The sequence below is a fragment of the Piliocolobus tephrosceles genome, chromosome 4 (genome assembly GCF_002776525.5).
Source record: "Piliocolobus tephrosceles isolate RC106 chromosome 4, ASM277652v3, whole genome shotgun sequence".
Classification (NCBI taxonomy): domain Eukaryota; kingdom Metazoa; phylum Chordata; class Mammalia; order Primates; family Cercopithecidae; genus Piliocolobus; species Piliocolobus tephrosceles.
This window is the reverse complement of record NC_045437.1, coordinates 80,799,226-80,819,326: the sequence shown is the minus strand read 5'-3', so window position 1 is coordinate 80,819,326 and position 20,101 is coordinate 80,799,226. Positions and strand designations below refer to the sequence as shown.

Sequence of the window (20,101 nt, the reverse complement as noted above, 5' to 3'; positions counted from 1 at the left end):
GTTGTTCTGAGCCTCTGGGTATGAAATCAGGACATATACAAGACTATCAGATCACTGCCTCCAGCGTCTTCAGAACGCTCAACATGGACATGTTCACTTGGGAACCAAGGAAAGCTCGACTGGACAAGCAAGGCAAAGTGAATGCCTGGACCTCTGGCCACAATGACCAGTCACAATGGTTACAGGTAAAATTTTCCAAAACTGTTTAACTACCCCCTATTCCTCTTTCTTAGAAGATTTCCTGTTGATTAGGTGAGTGTCAGAGTCGTTACCTTCATGCTAATTTAAATGTGCCTTCATCTTTGGCTTAACTAAATTGATAAAACACAAATTCCTTATGAAGCCATGTCTGTGGGCTATTTTTACACTGGCGTTGGTTTATAGATGCTAGTGTCAGCTTGATGCAGGAGACTGTACCAGATCACACTATGTGTATGTCAATTGATTGATTAGGAGAGCATTTGCATCTTAACTCTCATCCATTCTAATACTTTGTATTAATATTGGCTTTGAAAGCATGACAGCAGGAATCCACAGGACATTGAAATCATGCCACTGACCTGCAAACTGTTCACATAGAATCATGACTCATGACATATTAGCTCCTTACCTGTGGTTGCTAAGCAATGAAGATATTTGATTACATTCTCAAAACAGGTCTTGCTTATAGAAGGAAACCATAGATACTGCAGAGTTTATTTATCATTTGCAAATGAAGTAAGGTTATAGTCAGTGCTTTTTAAAACAATCTTCGTGAAACTCACTTATTTGTGGAGCACGTTTAAATATGCACAGGTTTGTTAGTGACTTCTGTGGCAAAAAGTAAGACAACTCAATTCCGTAATGAGATCACTTTATAGTGAAAGATATGAGTTCTGTTCTTGTTGATTTTTATGCTGTATTCATGAGTTTAAAAACTGTAGTAGTTCATTGCATTCCCAGAAATCATGAAAACAACTTAAAATAGCGAATTCCACCCCTATCAAACAAGATTTGCTAAATCTGTAATGGTTCTTATCAGGTTACCTGAAATTTGCAATAGTTCCTCCCCTCCCCCCCCCCCCCCCCTCCCCTCTCCTCCCCTTCCCTCCCCTGCCCTCCCCTCTCCTCCCCTCCCCTCCTCTTCTCTCCTCTCGTCTCCTCTCCTCTCTGCTCCTCTCCTTTTTTGAGACGGGGCTCACTCTGTTGCCCAGGCTAGAGAGCAGTGGTGAAATCATAGCTCACTGCTGCCTTAAGTTCCTGGCCCCCAGTGATCCTCCTGCCTCAGCCTACCAAATAGCTAGGACTACAGGTGTGCATCATTATACCTAGCTATTTTTTTTTTCTTTTGTGCAGACAGGTGTCTCACTGTGTTGCTCAAGTTGATCTTGAGTTCCTAGCCTCCACCAGTCCTCCTGCCTCAGCTTCCCAAAGTGTTGGGATTACAGGCATGAGCCACCACATCAGGCTTCTTTTTTCAGTTGGCCTTACTTTTTCTTATACTCACAAGTAGAAATACTCACTTTTTTCCTTACTTTCTGTTAACATTCTTTATTGATCTAGAGCTTTATTCAGCTGTCATTAGCTAGCATACATTATGGGTAATTATGTAAGTCTTTCTCGTATTACCGTTCTATTAACTTTTGGAGGGTAAGGAGTATGTTTTCTAATATATCATCCCAGAACCCAACCTTATAAGTAGCAGTACTTACTAAATTAAATTATTCATTTAACAAATGTTTGTGATGAATCTAGAAAGCATCATATAACATGATAAGTAGTGATGACACATAAGTGAGCAACACACTACTCAAGCTCTTAAGACATTAAGATATTACCCCTTGCTTAAAATATGCCTTTTACCTGGCTTAGCTTACACTATTTTCTGTTTTCTTCCATCCTCATAGCAGATGTTTCCCAGTGTCCTTTCCTAGTCACCCTTCTTCTCCCCATTATCTTCCTGCTAACATCTCTTTCACCAGCTCCACACGCTCACATTAACTGATTTAGCAAGTATTGGTAATTTCAACTGTGGAAAAATGACTCAAATATCTTAAAATTGTTTCCCTTCGTATCACCATCGCCACTGCTACTTCTGTCATCAGCGCCACCACCCTCTTTCACCCGGGTTTCACAGAATCCTCTTAACCAGCTTTTCTGTTTCTGGTTTTACTCTCTAAAAATTCATTTCTTAAGTTGTAACTCGTGTGTGTGTCTGTGTGTGTATTTTCCTAAAAGGTAAATATTATTCTCTTACTCTCTTGTTTAAAACCCTTAATTACTCCCTCTGTTTCAGAATAAGGTGCAAGTTCCTTAATATAGCCTAAGAGTTTTTGCATGATTTGGCCCCAGTTCGTTTCTTACCCTACTCTTCTAAATTTGCTTGTACTCAAACCAAATACTATGTTCTTCTTCCCATTCCTTTATAAATGTCCTCTTGCTATAAGAAATGAATGGAAAGAGCCTCTACCCACAGCATTATCTGCCTTCTGTTGTATTTAAATCCTTCAGCTTCAGTTTGGATGTACCTTTCTCTGGGAAGGTTTTGCTGCCAAATCCATTCTGCCCACGTCTGACTTAAATCTTTCTCATGTATACTACTGCATCCTCTGTAATTCTGTCACTATACCATTTTCTCACTGTATTGGAAATTGTGTTTTTATGCTAAGCTGTTTGTTTCAAGAGGCTGAGACTATGCCTGTCCTGACTTTCTTAACTTGTGGTTCAGCATCTAACTGACCCACATGATGGACATTCCATAAAAATTTGTTGAATGAATAAATGAATGATTCATTCAAAAAATAATTCAAGTTATTGGTTTGAGCTAACATAGCATGTAAGTTTGATCCCCAATTTAAGAGGCCAACTGGTACATATTCTCAATTTAGCAGTATTCAAAAGATAAATTTAAAATTTCTTGTTGAAGAACTGGCCTTTTTTTTTTTAAATAAGGAAACTAAATTTTTATAATATATAACCATCATGAAGTTTTCAGGTTATTACTTGGAAGAAAATCTCCTTTCCTTTTGTTAGACTTGACAATGATCAATTAAAAATTTTTCATTGCTATATATTCTAAAGACTGTAAATATTCCAGTCATGTATCAGGTTGGCTGCATATTGCTAATGTTATTTGTGAGTCATAATGCCGTGTGGAATAAGGCAAACTATTTTACACCCCATAAGTAGCTCGGGAGGTTGATAGACTCTAGAAACATCCACATAAAGGGATTGCAAATGGCACATTTCTTTGGAAAGATAAAAATTAAACAAATATTTTTACATGAATCAGGGTGTAATCTTCAGTGTGAGCCTCCATCTAACACTTTGTTCAAGATGATTTTTCAACTATCTTCCTAAAGTCACTTACATGCTAAAATTGATTCACTCTGTTGATAATAGACTTTCTGTTAATACAAGGACTAGTTCTTCTAATATATGTCTAATTTTTGTTGTATCAAAACATATTCAGACTCTCCAAGGCAAAGTAAATTTGCATCTTTCCTTTTACTTATTTATTTTCTGACATCATCCAAGAAAAAGGCCCAGAATTGTGACTATTTTTTATTGTTTTCCCCTCAAGAGAATATAATCTGTTCAACTGTATATTGTTATGCTTGTTAGTGTTTTTGTTGAAAATAAGATTAACATTTTCATAGATAACAATGTATGGGGTGATTTTCTTTTTAAGTTGTTTATATAGAGGTAACATAGAGGTCAATTTTTATCCTGAATTTATTTATAAAATCAGCCTCTGAATTATGTGTATTTTTAACTAAAATGCATCAGTTCTGAGCAGTAGCTCCTCTGAAGAAAAGCCATGTCTACGATTTAAATTCCCTTCCTTCATTATCAATCTCTTGGTATTTTTTTAAGAAATGTCTTTTACATACCAACTAAAATGTGACCCTCTAATAGAGTTTTATTTCCATTTAATAGATTTTTCTAAAACCTAATCAGGTATCTGGCAATACAATTGTAAATTCAGCCCCCCAAAATGCCCTTATGCCTAATTGTGATATAGTTGAAGGAATTCTTATGTGTCCTTTTGGGAATTCGTATATATTCAAATCTCATTTTAATATTCTATTATTTTTATTACTCTAATGTTTCATCTAGTCACTTCTATAAGATCAAAATGTCTGGAACTTCTCAAGCAAATGTTCTTATGTGATTTTATTTTTAAGAGGTGATCCTAATTGGTTTAGCTTTCTTGAGTTGCTACTATTCATAAAATTATTATACTATTTCTATCTGAACATGGCAAAAATGTGTGAGGGCCTCAGGAAGCCCTAAACAAAGGCATTTTCAGACCTCTGTGTATGATGTTTTGTAAAACTTTAAAATTCAACTAATACTTTGAGCAATAAAGCCTACCAATGTGTTTTCTGAAAGCCTCCCAAAGATCAAATTTTAGTTTTTAACTTTCAAGAAAATCTTACCAACATTGAAATTGAAAGATTCTGAGCCAATTATTCCATACTCCTAGTTGGACATTCCTAACTCATGGTTAGGCTAGATATTAATCTTTGTTATAAAAATAAAGTAACATTTAACTCACAGAGATGTTTTTAGGTTAAAAGTGTTAGCTTCTGTAGTTAGTTTCCAAACAAAGAAATCAGAAATTGTGATGGCTCTTAAGGTGGATTAAATAAAACAAACAACAGAACAGTGGAAGCATGCAGTAGGTACCCAGTATTGCATAGATCCCTTCTTTTCCTTTCTGGTGGATTGTGTGCCTCTGGAGAACAGAATTTGACACCACCAATTTTAATCAAAAATGAAGATTTGCATATGTATTCTTCACTTCCTCCAAAATGGAATTTCCAATGAAAGAATGAAATGTAAAATAATACGTTGTTAGATCATTGCACAACTGTAGGTTGTGTTGATAAATTACATATATTAGCATTGGCATATAAAAACTTTGAAATGTCTTTATCTAGGTAACATCAGATTGTTCAGCTTCTTTACCCAGTAGTAATAATTTAAAGTCAGTAATTTATCATTTGCCAATCTTCTCTACTGAAACTGTATTTTTACTAAAGTGGTTATGTATTTTTATGTTTATTATCACTGGCTTTCAACAAAAATATTAATTTCCTTTTTTATTTATGCTCATATTAGACAAACTGAAATTAAACATTGTTAAGATGCTTAAAGACATTCTATGAGGAGCAGGGACATTGCTAATGATCATGCTATTAATTGTGAAGAAATATACTGATTCATTTTGGTTTTGTTCACGGAACTAAGAAAACTGCCCTCAGAGAATTAACTTGGATTAACTAAAAACTTATTTTAAAGTAAAATACTACAAATTTTGTTGTAACGAATACATTTCATATGTATTTATTGCCATATTGGTGGTGACTATAGAAAATGGATAATTTACTATTCATAATTAAATCTACCAAAATGTTTTTCAGATTTCATAAAGGGCAACATAATATAAAGGACTAACAGGAAGGAAAATGTCACAATCCCACCCAAGAAATGACCTTTTGGTCTATTTCATAAGACATTTGCTAATTTAAGGTAATCTGCATAGTATTTCAACCAAATTAGTAGAATTAATAGAGTTGTTAGACTGAACATTTTAGTGTTGACCTTTGTCAAAATCACATCTGACTCTACAGATTTTCATTTCAATACTCATTTTGTGGAAATGTGTAAGAAATCAATTGAATTTAAGCTTTCAAATTAAATAAGCCTTATTTAATTTAGATCATGTCAGATTTTTAAAAGGGAGTATTCTAGACATAAAATTATAACTTCATTAAAGCCATTAACTTCTTTTGCCTTCTGAATAATTTATTTACAGGAGAACTAAAGAAAAGATTTTCAAAATTAAGTGACCACCAGGCCACTGGAAACATTTGTCTATATGCAGGATTATTCTGATTTCCAATATTTCCCATTTATGAAGGGTTCACCTAAAAAGAATATCTAAAAGAGGTCAAGTAATGAAACTTGTGTATGATTGTGAGATAGCTTCCATTCTTCTATAGTATTGATATATGTTGGGGTGTGCTAAGTGAATCAAAGGATGCTCAGACTTTGCTAGGAGTATAAGTCATCCTTATGTATTGTTTCATTTTTTAAACCACATATCATGAATAAGAAATCTTTTTGACTTTTATAATTGTATGATGTCAAAGGGAATCCCCATTATCCAATTAGAAAAAAAGAACTTTTAATAAACAAAATTGAAAGGGCATTTGTACAGAAAATACTTAGAGTACAAAGCAAAGTGCAGCCAGTATCAATGTAGTATAAGGAGTGCAGAATTTAAGGCACAAAATATAAATGTGAGAGCTGACCAATTATATCAATACTCTGAGACTTCAATGTTCTTTCTTTTTTATGTAAAATGGAGACATTACACAAAAAGATCAGTCCCAGCCTATGTTCTCCTTTTAAAATCCCTCACACCAGTAAAATTCTAGTGTCTAACTGATGACTGGACAAATCCAAAGAAATCAGAAAATTATCAAGACTACCAGCTGATTTCTTTTTAATGTAGCATAAGTATGAAGCTAATAAAAGGTCATATAGCAATTAATGATACAAATATTGCAATCTAAACTTCAAATAAACCTATAAAAAGTTAACTTTTGTACAATGAATAACATATCTACTTAATACTCAAAATATTGCCCCTACCTTTCCATCCATTCGAATTTTGAGTCATTTATTTCGTTTAGTGTCTTACATCTCTCTAAAAACAGCTTAGACAACAAAAACTTCCATAAGACAAGGAAGTAAGATATAGTAAGCAATTATTAAATACTAACAAACAAGCACTTACATATGGAAAATCATGAAAAAGGCCCAAAGTAATAGTTTCTGGTCCCAACAAGAAGGAAATAGATTAGCCCCAGATACGGGGTACAATCTCAGAAAGACAAGCTCCAGTGGTGCATTAAAAAATGCTTAGAAGCTTTATAGTTTGGAGGTTATTTGAAATGACTGTATACTTTTTGAATTAAAATAAGTATATATGAGGCACCTGTTATAACAAAACACAATGCCATATGCAAGAAACTGAAAGACATACTCAGTATTATGTCTGCCTGCATGTATGATTACTGATGCCCTAACTGTCATGAATTCAAAATTCCAAAAGCAAGAAACAGAAATGTAGGATGTTGGATGCTTCTGCTTAGAAGTGGTATTGAAACCATTGAAAAACAATGATAGAAATTAAAAGAATTCCATGAGCACAACAGGCCCACTCCTGTTTTATGATAATACAAATTAGATGATTTCTGATTCCTGTGTGTGCAAATGAATTTTCATTTGTGACATATTAAGTTATCTTTTTAGTAACAAAACATAGCTGTAAGAATTGGTAACCATTCTCTTCTAAAAATGTGAACTGAAAATATGCCAGTGAATAAAATTTAGAGCTTGGGAATACTGTTTCAAATATTATGAGCATTTGTAAAGGCTTTTAAATAAAATTACAATCAATTGTAATCAGTAATCTCATTTTGTCGTTAAGGCAGCCCTCTCCTTGAGCTAAGTTATTTTTTGTTTTATAATGAAGAATCAGAGAAGCTTGTTAAAGATTGCACAGCCAGTCAGTTGTCTGAAGGGGATTCAGCACTTGTCAGGAAGCCTATGAGATGATTTTAACCATAGTATTTTCTAGACTATTATAGTGATGGAAGTGACTCATTTTTTTCAGGGGATATCTGATGGATTAGGAAGCCCCTCCAATGCCCAGTCCTGACCATCACAGCTCTAGTCACTTACCTTGTCTTGAATAAGAGCTCTTGGTGGGTCCTGCTAGGCTCTGCAGATTCTGTGGATTCAGCCTGCCTGTAATCCCAGCAGTTTGGGAGGCCAAGGCGGACGGATCACGAGGTCAGGAGATCAAGACCATGCTGGCTAACACGGTGAAACCCCGTCTCTACTAAAAATACAAAAATCAGCTAGGCATGGTGGCAGACGCCTGTAGTCCCAGCTACTCAGGAGGCTGAGGCAGGAGAGTGGCGTGAACCCGGGAGGCGGAGCTTGCAGTGAGCCGAAATCGCTCCACTGCACCCCAGCCTGGGCAACAGAGGGAGACTCGATCTCAAAAAAAAAAACAAAAAACAACAACAAAAAAATAAATTTGTGGTGCCACATTGTAACGATTGTATATCCCTTCCAGTGTTACTGAGCATTGAATATACACATACACACGTATGAAATATTTGGAAAATGAATTTCCTATATTTTTGGCTTAAAATAAAACAAATAAGAAATAGGAATGTAAATTGTAATATTTTCTGCCCACAGCCCAACGATATATTTGTTATTCATGCATTATGTTTTAGAGAACCCTGCTCTGTCCAGCGAGCTTGCACATAGTTAAGCTCACCTGGCTTAATTGCTTTGGTTTATTCAAGAGACTTTCGTAATATTTCCTCAAAGCCAGTGATGCTATAATAATAGGTAGTTCACTTTTTGTTTACATTTATGATTGTAAATATCTCTCATTTATGAAGTATTGATTTGCTAGCTGATGTCAAAATAAAATTTGTTTATAGAAAATTTTGCATTCAATTCTTTTTAATTAGTACAATCAGTATTTGTGTGGGGAAAACATGTCTCAGTGAAGTGACTTTCAAATGTCTAATGTCTTTGTTCATTTTATGCCGCTATTATAATTCTTTAGCATAGTGTGTCTTCTGGACCTAGACAAAGCCTTTTCTGTATAGATCTTTGGTAAGATTCTTCTCTGAGATTATTTAAGATGTGACTAAGGACACGTTTATCTGCTTACAGCTTCTGGGTAATAACTTTCTGGAATTAGTTTATATTTTAAAAAATAGATATACATTTTTTTTCACTAGAAGAGATTGTGACCTTAGTGTTAAAGCCAACCAAAGTTTAACTTCTGAACTAATTTCTTAGTTTCCTTGCCCAGGCCCAGTCAATGAATCTTTATGCTGTTCTTGCCCTTTGACCTGCCCTCTACTTCTGGCAGTTTCTGATATGTGTCTTACTGCTCTCCTCCCATGACTTCTTCTCCACCTGAGCTTTGCTGGGTGCCTGTTGATTGGTTTATCTACTGATAAGGTTTTTGGCTGTGTCCTCACCCAAATCTCATCTTGAATTGTAGCTCCCATAATTCCTGTGCATTGTGGGAGGAACCCAGAGGGAGATAATTAAATCATGGAGGCAGTTTCCCCCATACTTCTCTCATGGTAGTAAGTCTCACGAGATCTGATGGTTTTATAAGGGTTTTCCTCTTTCTCTTGGCCCTCCTTCTCTCATTCTCCCTGCGGCCATCTAACAGGTGCTTTTCGCCTTCCGCTGTGATTGAGAGGTCTCCTTAGCCACGTGGAACTGTGAATCCATTAAACCTTTTTTTCTTTATAAATTACCCAGTTTTGGGTATGTCTTTATCAGGAGTGTGAAAACGGGCTAATACATCTACTCTTTGGCTTTGCACTGCAGCTCTAGCCTGCCCTCTGAAGGGTAATTGGTTGTTTTTCAGCAGCCCACCCTCATCTCTGTTGAAGTTTCAGGAACTGCCCTGGCTCTTATGGTGCCACCTGCTGCCACTTTGACTGCTGGCTTCTCAGTACACGTGGGTCTAGCTTGCTGCCATAGCTGACTTCCACCTTAGGCTTTCCACCACCGTCAGAGCTCTTGGTTCTTAGTCCTTGGTGTGAATCCAAAACTGCTATCCCAACACAAAATTTCCATTACCCAGATGACCCTTTCTTCAGATAGTTCCACTACCAGATTTGGGTTCTTCTGATGGCAGACCCAATTTTCAAAATGGCCTTCTTTTCCTTGTTTGATTTTAAACTGATCAAATTAGGAAAATATATATGGCACTCTTTCATCCTAAAAATGCAGTCCTTTAAAACAAATTACATTCTCTTTCTCTCTGAATGATAAATCGTATCAGCATTTTCCAAAACGTATCCTGAAAATCACTACTTCCAAAGGGTAAGCAGTAAATCCCCCCCCCCCCCCCACTAAAAAATGGTTTTGGGCTGAAATACATTTTGTAAATTCTATATCCTCTGTTATGTTTGTAATTTTTCACATGCATATTAACATAGTAAAGACTCTTAAGATTCCTGTAGGAAAGAGAGTTGTTTACTCTTTTTTTAGTTGATGATTTTCTAACTTACTTTTCATGGAATGCTTTTAACATAGATGAAGCTGGAAACCATCATTATCAGCAGACTAACACAGGAACAGAAAACCAAACACTGCATGTGCTCACTCATAAGTGGGAGTTAAACAGTGAGAACACATGGACACAGGGAGGGGGACCTCACACATAGGGGCCCTGTCGAAGAGGGGTGGGGTCAAGGAGAGGTGGGGTCAAGGAGAGGGATAGCATTAGGACAAATACCTAACACATGTGGGGCTTAAAACCTAGATGACGGGTTGATATGTGCAGCAAATCACCATGGCACATGTATACCTATGTTACAAACCTGCAAATTCTGCACATGTATACCAGAACTTAAAGTAAAAAATAAAAATAAAAATAAATAAAACAAAAATAAAAATAACTACCCTAATATGCCATAAGAACCACTTTGGAATATCATGTAATAATTAAATTGTATTTTTACAGCACTTTGTTGTTTTCAAAGGGTGTTTCTATTTTTTTTTACTGTATCTTTCTAATAATATGTGTACATACGTGTATACACGTATAATGTATACATATTATTTGTATAAATTACCCTGTCTCAAAACATGAAAAATACGATGTGCAGACATTACATGACTTAATCCTGCAAATGGCAAAACTTGACCCAAAAATCCAGTTTCTCCCTTTTCTGTTGAGTTCCATTTTTTCATGGCTGCCTGTGGCTGATATCACGTAGACTGTGGTTTAACCTTAACAGCCTTTTTTTGCATCAACATGATTTTTTCAGTACAGCACAATATATGCAAAATATGCGTATCCACAAACTTGGTTTTCCAGTTCACTGCATGCCTCTGTTCCTACTTCATATAACAAACAATTTCATCAATTCTTGGTTCATATCTGTGTAGACTAAGCATTTGAAATTACCTAAATGCATTCAAAGCATTGTTATTATTTCATCTTCAGAATGGTGCACATAAGCTAAAGTTAGGCCAGATATATCTAAGGAATAGTAAACCCCTGTCGTGAATAAAATGAGTCATATGCATGGACCACTCTAAGCAAGGAAAGTAACAAATGAACACTTTTACTTGCTGAGAAGCAGTTCCTAAGAGAAGTTTACAACAGTACACAAATACTTATTTGTCACTCAAGTTGTAAAAATTTTCTGTCCCGTTTCTTAAACTGCATTTAACTTTCTTTAAAACTGTTTTCTCTTGCTTAAAATGACAGAGGATCATCGCTACCACTTGTCATTATATAAACTGTAGTTTGTCCTTCTGTAAATATTCACATGCTTTGGTTTTGCCTTCTCTGTGTTAATTTCTCTATGTTCATAAGTAAATTTCTCTCTCCTGGTTCCAATGAAAGGTTCTGGCAAAGCGTTAAACTTTAATGTAGAATACATATTAGGATATTCACCATTTTATTTTATTTATTTATTTATTTATTTTGAGGCGGAGTCTCGCTCTGTCGCCCGGACTGGAGTGCAGTGGCCGGATCTCAGCTCACTGCAAGCTCTGCCTCCCGGGTTTACGCCATTCTCCTGCCTCAGCCTCCGGAGTAGCTGGGACTACAGGTGCCCGCCACCTCGCCCGGCTAGTTTTTGTATTTTTCGTAGAGACGGGGTTTCACCGTGTTAGCCAGGATGGTCTCGATCTCCTGACCTCGTGATCCGCCCGTCTAGGCCTCCCAAAGTGCTGGGATTACAGGCTTGAGCCACCGCGCCCGGCTATTCACCATTTTAAAATGGGACACCAGACATAAGTAATAGACATTTTGTAGCCTTTCCCACTTGTTGAGTAACAGGAACTCTGCTATGAAAGCATCATTATTTTTTGCCTTACAGGTTTTCCTGATTTAACAAGTCATACTATAGGCTCTTTGAATAATAAGATTTCTGTATCCAATATTTTTCTCCTCTCATGCTTGGTGTCCTTTAAATCAAAAAGTTTAAAGGAGGCAGGGGTGTGCCTGTTTACTTTTACTCAGTAGAATAGGTTCAATAAAAAAATAGTGTCAGGCCAGGAGCGGTGGCTCACACCTGTAATCTGAACACTTTGGGAGGCCAAGGCAGGCAGATCACCTGAAGTCAGGAGATCAAGACCAGCCTGACCAATGTGATGAAACCCTGTGTCTACTAAAAATACAAAAATTAGCCAGGCATGGTGGTGGGCACTTGTAATCCCAACTACTCAGGGGGCTGAGGCAGGAGAATCGCTTGAACCCAGAGGGCGAACATTGCAGTGAGCTGAGATCAAGTCACTGCACTCAAGCCTAGGTGACAAAACGAGACTCTGTCTCAAAAAAAAAAAAAAAAAAATCCATTTGCACTATTTTTTTATGCTTTTGAAAACTGATAAGAAGGTTTTTGTATAAGGTTATCCACCATAAGAAAATAAAAGCAAAGTGATATTTATAGTGATTATTAATTACATTATTAATTTCTATTTTTATGATACCTTGTCCTATAGTTTTAAAATAAAGTATGGAACAAAATTTGATAGCAATTGCATTCAAGGTTGTATTATCATTATGGCATTGGGTGTATATGATTACTATTGCTATTCTATATGCAACATAATTAGCAAAACCAAATGTGGTTAAGAGGGTTTAAGGTAAATGAATAAAATAACAAGGGTAATGGAACAACTATTATTTGAGTTAAACTCTGAGTCAGTTTTCACCCCATTCTTAACATCCTACCACCTATGAAAGGTTCAGTCTTTGTTTATTTCATGAAAAAGCACTGTACAGTTTTAATCCCCAAAGCTGTAGGATTTGATGGCCCTTTGTTAAATACCACAGGACCCATCTGTTCTGTTAGGCATATGCCTTATGATGTGGGAAAATCTGAAATACAAGGTAATGGATCCAAAGTACTTTAGACTGTGACACTAAATTATAAATATATATATGTGTGTATATATATATATATATACACACACACACACAAATATAAGTATATACACTTATGTATATAAGTATATACATATAAGTATATATGCATGTAAGTGTGTGAGTGTATATACACATTTGCTACAAGCTGTCTCAAAGCTCTGTAATGGGAAATAGGGAAAATTCTAAAAATAAAGCAGCTTTAAAGATCTCAGTGGGAAAAAGCACAATACCAGCTTCCTATATGTGCTTACATGTTGGTGTCAAAGTCATTTTCTCAAAGCATGGTTTGGAGACCTCTTGCATCAATATCAGTTGGTGGCATGGGCTGGCTGAAAACGCAGATTCTTAAATTTTATCCCCAGAGATTCTGATGTTATTAGGTCTGTGTTGGGTATAGAAATATGTATTTATGGACAAATATATTTGGGTTCTTGTGCAAGATGATGTTCAAGAAAAAAGGAATTGGTTATTTATTATTTGAAACATATTCGTTTAAAGGCAACCTCTTGGTTTGTTTTGTTGTTTTTTTCTTTTGAGACATTGTTTTGCTCTGTCTCCCAGACTGGAGTGTAGTGGCACAATCCTGCCTCACTGCAAGCCCCACTTCCCGGACTCAGATCCTCCCACCTCAGACTCCCAAGTAGCTGGAACCACAGGCACACACCACCAAGGCTGGCTAAGTTTTGTATTTTTGTATAGACAGGGTTTTGCCATGTTGCCCAGGCTGGTCTCAAACTCCTGAGCTCAAGCAATCCATCCGCCTTGACCTCCCAAAGTGTTGGGATTACAGGTGTGAGCCACTGTGCCTGGCCTGAAGTCCCATTCTAATGGGACTTACTTAGGTATATTGACTTTTGAAGATTACTTGAGCATGAATCTTATTGCAATTTAAGATTAAAGTATCAGGACACTCCAAGTTAAAGAAATTCTATGGTACCAGTATGCAAATGATAAAAATCCAAGCTTATATTGATCTTTTATTAAATGAAAAAATCCAACAACGAATCTTTAATTTCTCTTAACTCTGTAGGAAATAAAGTATATTAGACATCCATATATAGAATCAAATCTAAAATTTATGAGAAAGAAGATCTGTTTTAATATCTGTAATTTAAGTGTTCTCTGGCTAGAATATATATATAAAATTAAACTATGAAATTTAAATCAATTTTTTTATTTTGCCCTTTGATATATGTAACACAATAACAGATATTCTTAACAATGACCGTGAGGCAGGGCCGGGCGTGGTGGCTCACGCCTGTAATCCCAGCACTTTGGGAGGCCGAGGTGGGCGGATCACGAGGTCAGGAGATCGAGACCATCCTGACTAACATGGTGAAACCCCATCTCTACCAAAAAAAAAAAAAAAAAAAAAGAAAAAATTAGCCGGGCGTGGTGGTGGGTGCCTGTAGTCCCAGCTACTAGGGAGGCTGAGGCAGGAGAATGGTGTGAACCTGGGAGGCAGAGCTTGCAGTGAGCCAAGATCGAGCCACTGCACTCCAGTCTGGGCGACAGAGCAAGACTCCATCTCAAAAAAACAAAAAACAACGAAAAACAAAAAACAATGACTATGAGGTATTACCAATTTCTGAAGTACCATTTGAAGAGAGAAAATACGGTCAGTGAAGATGGAATGTTAAGTTTATGGCTGCTTTCTGTTAAAGAGGCTTTGGGTAAAATAAGTACATGATGCATGTTAATATTGTGTTGAATAGTATTTTCAAGAGTTATCAATCTATGTGCGGTTTGTAGGATTTTGAATTCACTGATACATGGTTAGAGTGTTAAACTCTGTAACAGCAACTTCTGGGTTCAAATCCCTACTCTGCTACTAGTTGCATGACAATGGGCAAATCCATGTGTTACTGTCTCAATATTCTTATTTTCTAAACGAGAATAATAGTACCTATTTTATAGAGTTGTGTAAATAAATTAGCATTTATAAAGTGCTTAAAGGATAAATGATATGAAAATGTTAGCTATTGTTTTGTTGATTAGAATGACTAGGTTCCCTGTAAAACTGTATATAGCATTTGCTTTAAGACTACCAGATAAACATACAGTTAAACTTAGTTAAATTTAAATTTCTTATATATGGTGAATATGTTTTAGTATAAGCATTTACTAAATATTACATGGGATATACTTACACTTTAAAAAAATGGAGTTTATTTGAAATTCGAAGTTGATGGACATTTCTTCTTTTATTTTGCCAAATTCAGCAATCCTATTTTCACTCCATTTCATTTGCTTTCATTTCCCTGGTACATCTAATTGATCTGAGTTATGATGCTGATATAATGATGATTTTTGGTCAATAGATAATGATTTTAGCAGACTGCTCATCTGTAATTGTTTTGCATTGTGCCTCTATTCCCGGTGAATAGATACTGAAAAGTCTAATACTTTATTAACTGTCAAGCAAATATGCTTAAATTGACTTCCACATCAAAAGTTTTAATCTCTATTTTGTTCTGGTGCGAAAGATGCTATTTTGTATTCTGGCTTTCCTGTGCTTAGTGGAATGCTGGGAATCAGATAAACCCTCTGGATCCACAGATAAATTCAGGTGATCAACTGAGTATCCTTTATTATATAGGAACTCAGTATAGTATTTTCTATTTTGGGAATGGGTTAAAGTTAGCAGGAATGCCCTCGAATGACTCTAAAAGACATTTGTCTACAGTTTGTAGAAATTGTCACTGTATGGCATTTAAAATCCTCAAAGTTGTTTTCAGCTCAGTGGATTCATATAATTTAAAAAAAAAAAAAAGTCTTTAGGATTTGAACGCAAATCTCAATCATCTTAGCTACTACATATGTGAAATTGGGAATGGCATATTACCCCTGGGCTATAGTTTTTTCATCTGAGAAATATAGCAAACGCCCATTCCAGAGTGCTGTTGGAAGACTGAATGGAATCAGGCCTATAAAATATCCTGTATGTGTCTGGAAGGATGTTAAGTGCCCATGTGAGTTCTTTTCCCTGCCTCTTTCTTAGTATTAACATAGAAACTAGACATTAGTAGTACTGGAGCCAAGTTTTATCCAAAATCTTGTGGCTCTCTTATTTTAAATCAGAAGTTAAAGATAAATGAGGAAACAGGGCACTTTGTGTCCCTAGCTTTGAATCTGATTATTTGTATATTCCAAAAGCCATCTAGACTCCTGGATTTTTCCACAGCAGCTCTACTTAACTGTCAGTGAAAAATGCTGGGACATCCCACCACCACCAACAGCACACCTTATGAGATTATCCATTGTTTTAAAAGCCCAGCTTTCCTTCTTTTGAAAGGTACTCCCTTGGGAGAGCTATCCTGGTCTAACAACGTATTTGTAATGGATGCAAATACATAGTCAGGCATCCGCTGGCCACAGCTGAGCCCTTCAGTGAAGAGTCCAGAAGTCCCATGTAAAAAGGATTTAAGAAGCACATCTTGTCGGAATTGTCTTGGAGAAGGTAGAGACAGAGGTAGGAGATATTCCTTTAAACTGTGTTTGTAGAGCAAGCACACCACAATTTATGACAAAGTGATTATTTAGAGAGACTTTGCGGGAAATTGAAATAGGGACCAAAACCACCTGGAAAGTATATGTATACGATATATAAACAGATTTCAGTGTATTAAAAAAAAAAAAAAGAAGAATAAAACTTCACAAGATCAGGCGATTGAGACTATCCTGGCTAACACAGTGAAACACCATCTCTACTAAAAAAAAAAGTACAAAAACTCCCAGCCCCCTATTCCTTGGAGTCTACATTTGGCACACAGGTGTGAAATTGGGAGATAAGCTGGATGCAGACTGGCCCTGACCTACCACATAAGGAGAGTCACTCAGGAGCATGAAATGGAGAAGAGAATCCCGTGGCTAGTCATGGTGGCACACATCTAGCGACGTAGGAGGCTGAAGCATGAGAATTGCTTGAACCCCGGGAGGCAGAGGTTGCAGTGAGCCGAGATCATGCCACTGCACTCCAGCCTGAGTGACAGAGTGAGACCCTGTCTCAAAAACAAAACAAAAAAAAAAAAAGAAAGAAAGAAAAGAAAAGAGAATCCCAGCACCTTTCGCTGTTTCTAAGCTTGCTGTTCACATTAACGGACAACTTTTTATCCATCTGTCAGATCATACTAATCAACAAGAGGCAGAGAATGACAATTTTTTTTTTAGTTCATGGGAAAGACGATATTTTAGAAAAGTCTATCCACTGTTTGGAAATTGTTTGATTTGTTCAGCCATGGAATTTTATGGAAACATAACCATAGAATTACAGTGTTCTTCCCATTATTCCACTCTTAGGGAAAAAAATGCAATTGGAAAATGCATCATTTAAGAGTGTTTGCTTATAAATAATGTCATTAATTAAAATGCTAATAAGATTTAAATATGGAAAGTATAAAATCTCTTTAGGAAGTTTTATTTTTTTTAAACATACTGAAATCTGTTTATGTATTGTATAAATATATTCACTTTCCAGGTGGTTTTTTAAAATGGGTCAAATAAATGCAAAACATATTTGAGAAATCTATTTTATTTTGTAGTATTTTCTTTATGATTTGAAAACAGTTTACCTACTTCTTTATATCTCCAAAGTAAAGTAGAAGCAATGGATAAGTTATTTTCTAACCAAAGATAAGTAAATCAAACTTACTGTTTTTCTACTGGTAAACAAAATGTGCATAGAACTACAAAGAAAATGGGGAGATGAGCAATAGCATTAAAGTGACCAATTAATGCTTTTTAGGAGACAGCTTTATTTAGGAACTTTCAGGTCCAATCATAGTGGCTCAGTAGGGAGAAAGAAGGGAATGTTCCAGCCGGAGAAAATGAGTGAGCGTGGGTCACTTCATACCCATAGGCTGCATTTGTGCAAAGGTGCTCTTTCCTCTGGTGTATCAGTGATGCTGGGGCATACCTTGATGAGCACAGCCCAGGATGCTTTTCAGTCACTCTTATCCTCTCAGCTGGGTACCCTTAGGCAAACACAACCCATACAGCCTTGCAGCACAGCCCTGAAGTTACCTCCTGTGAGGCCCTGGCAGTTGGGAAGAGGAGCACAATGAATGCCTCCCGCTTCATGTTTAGCTTGATCTGTTTCTGGATAATATTGGGGTCCCTTAGAGGAACTGAGGAAAGCAGAATCTTCTTGGCCAATCCTGTCACCTTCTCTGTCCAAAACATTTATCTTTTACTTGACATGCAAAAACTAAACATAGGACAGGGAAACATGCAGTTTAATACAAATACAGTGACTATTAACACTCAGGAGCTCTAAATGAGAACAGTTTTCTCACAGAGCTAAGGTTTTACAATTTTCCAATTGTATTGTGCTAGAATCCCTCAAGTCTTTAGTGACTCGTTGAATCACCTCTATATCAATGCTCAATGTGGAACTTGTTAAAATTCCCACCTGCTTAAGGTTTTTAGGCGGAGGCAACAAGGTATTACTGGGCTTCAACAAAATGCTGTTTAGAAAGGTTTGACTTTGGTGTTTAGAAAGGTTCAACTTTGCCACTAACTTATTGTTAGCCCTCGGGCAAGAGATCTGCCTTTTCTGGAGCATAATTTTCTTATTTTCAAAGTGAAAAGGATATCACGCAAATGGAAACAAATATTCTTATTATATTCTTATTGATACTTGCTGGGAATCCAGAGAAAGAAAGTATGATGTCTACAGTTGTGCATTAAGACTTTAGATCTTATTAAGATCTAATCTAGATACAGTGCAGAATAATCCTCCATAGTGAGAAGGACTGAATCTGCCCATACCTGTCCCAAGAACCAGACATGCCATGTTCCCTGTTGCCATCCCTGGAGAGACAGGTCTGCGGGATGTTCAGCATCATTATACATCATCATTCAGGTTACTCAGGAGGGAATGGAACAAATAGTGGTCATTTGGTTCTCATTTCAATGACTTTATTACACTATCCTATGAGACTTTTAACCAAACTTAAACATTTTTGTAATACAACTCAGTATCACTTACCACTAATGCAACAGATATTTATCACATGAATTCTAGGACTAGATTCTGGTGTCCAGAAATGAAGATAGAAGAAGGGTTTCCTGCCCTTAAGAAGTTTATAGCCAATAAAGAGAGATATAAACAAGAAATAAAATAAAAATGTATATACTAGTAAATTAGAAGACTTACTTAGAACATATAGCAGAGATCTGGCCTGAGAATTCAGGAAAATATACTGAGAAAGGATATTTGAGCAGAAACCTAAAATATGATCAGGATTTAGTTGTGTCTACAAGTAAGAATAGGAAGACTGAGTTAAACAAAAAAAGTTCCAGGAAGAACTTATGTGAAGTCCAAGAAGTAAAAGAAAGTATAGCATGTTTGAGAAACTGAAAGAAATTCTATTTCTTGCAATTTGATAGAAACTTCTGTTACATTAACCCACATACTCCACATACCATTTTAAATAAAGTGATAGCATAATAGTAAAATGAAAGGTAGAATATTAATATAATAGTTATACCAATGAGTGACCCCATTTCAAGAAATATTCACGTAACTATTTACAATGGATTAAATAAATCTAATTTTAAGGGATCACCATTATTTTTAAAAATATAACTGGTTTTATTTCTTAATCCTCTAGCTAAAAAAGTTTAAAATACATTATTCAATATTAAACCTGAAAAGTTTGTGTAATAAGAATTGGAAAGAAGGGAAATGAAATTATGATCCTACCATGAGAAAACTGAATTAATCAGCAGAATCTTTGCTAAGATTTAGTCATTATAGTGACATAAGGATGAACTTTGGTCTTGTTAGCTCTAAAGTTGCATCAAGTCTAGAATAAAAAGCTTTATTCATGTATATACTCCAATGGATTATTTTTACCAGGACTAATACTAGTGAGAATTCTGATGTGGGATTCAGTTTAATCATTCCCAAAGTTGTATTAGCTTGAAAAACATTCTAAGTTTTTAAGCTCATTTTTTTTTAAATAAAAATATCAGTATGGTCTTAAAGTCTATGACAAAAAGCAGTGTCCCAGAAAAATTTTTTTAAGGTAAATCATCATAAAATCTGTCTTCCGAAAGTCCAAACACTAGACGAAATTTACTCACTTAGGCCTGCAGGAT

General features: G+C 35.9%; 1 protein-coding gene across 2 annotated transcripts in view; it reads left to right on the top strand.

Annotated features, from left to right (window-relative positions):
* The window catches only part of EDIL3 (EGF like repeats and discoidin domains 3), a 458,360-nt gene that overhangs the window by 331,593 nt on the left and 106,666 nt on the right, over positions 1-20,101 (top strand). For both annotated transcript variants that reach the window (XM_023215003.3, XM_023215004.2), the window contains one exon: positions 1-185. In XM_023215003.3, the coding sequence (XP_023070771.1) occupies positions 1-185 (185 nt within the window). The remainder of the gene's footprint in view (positions 186-20,101) is intronic.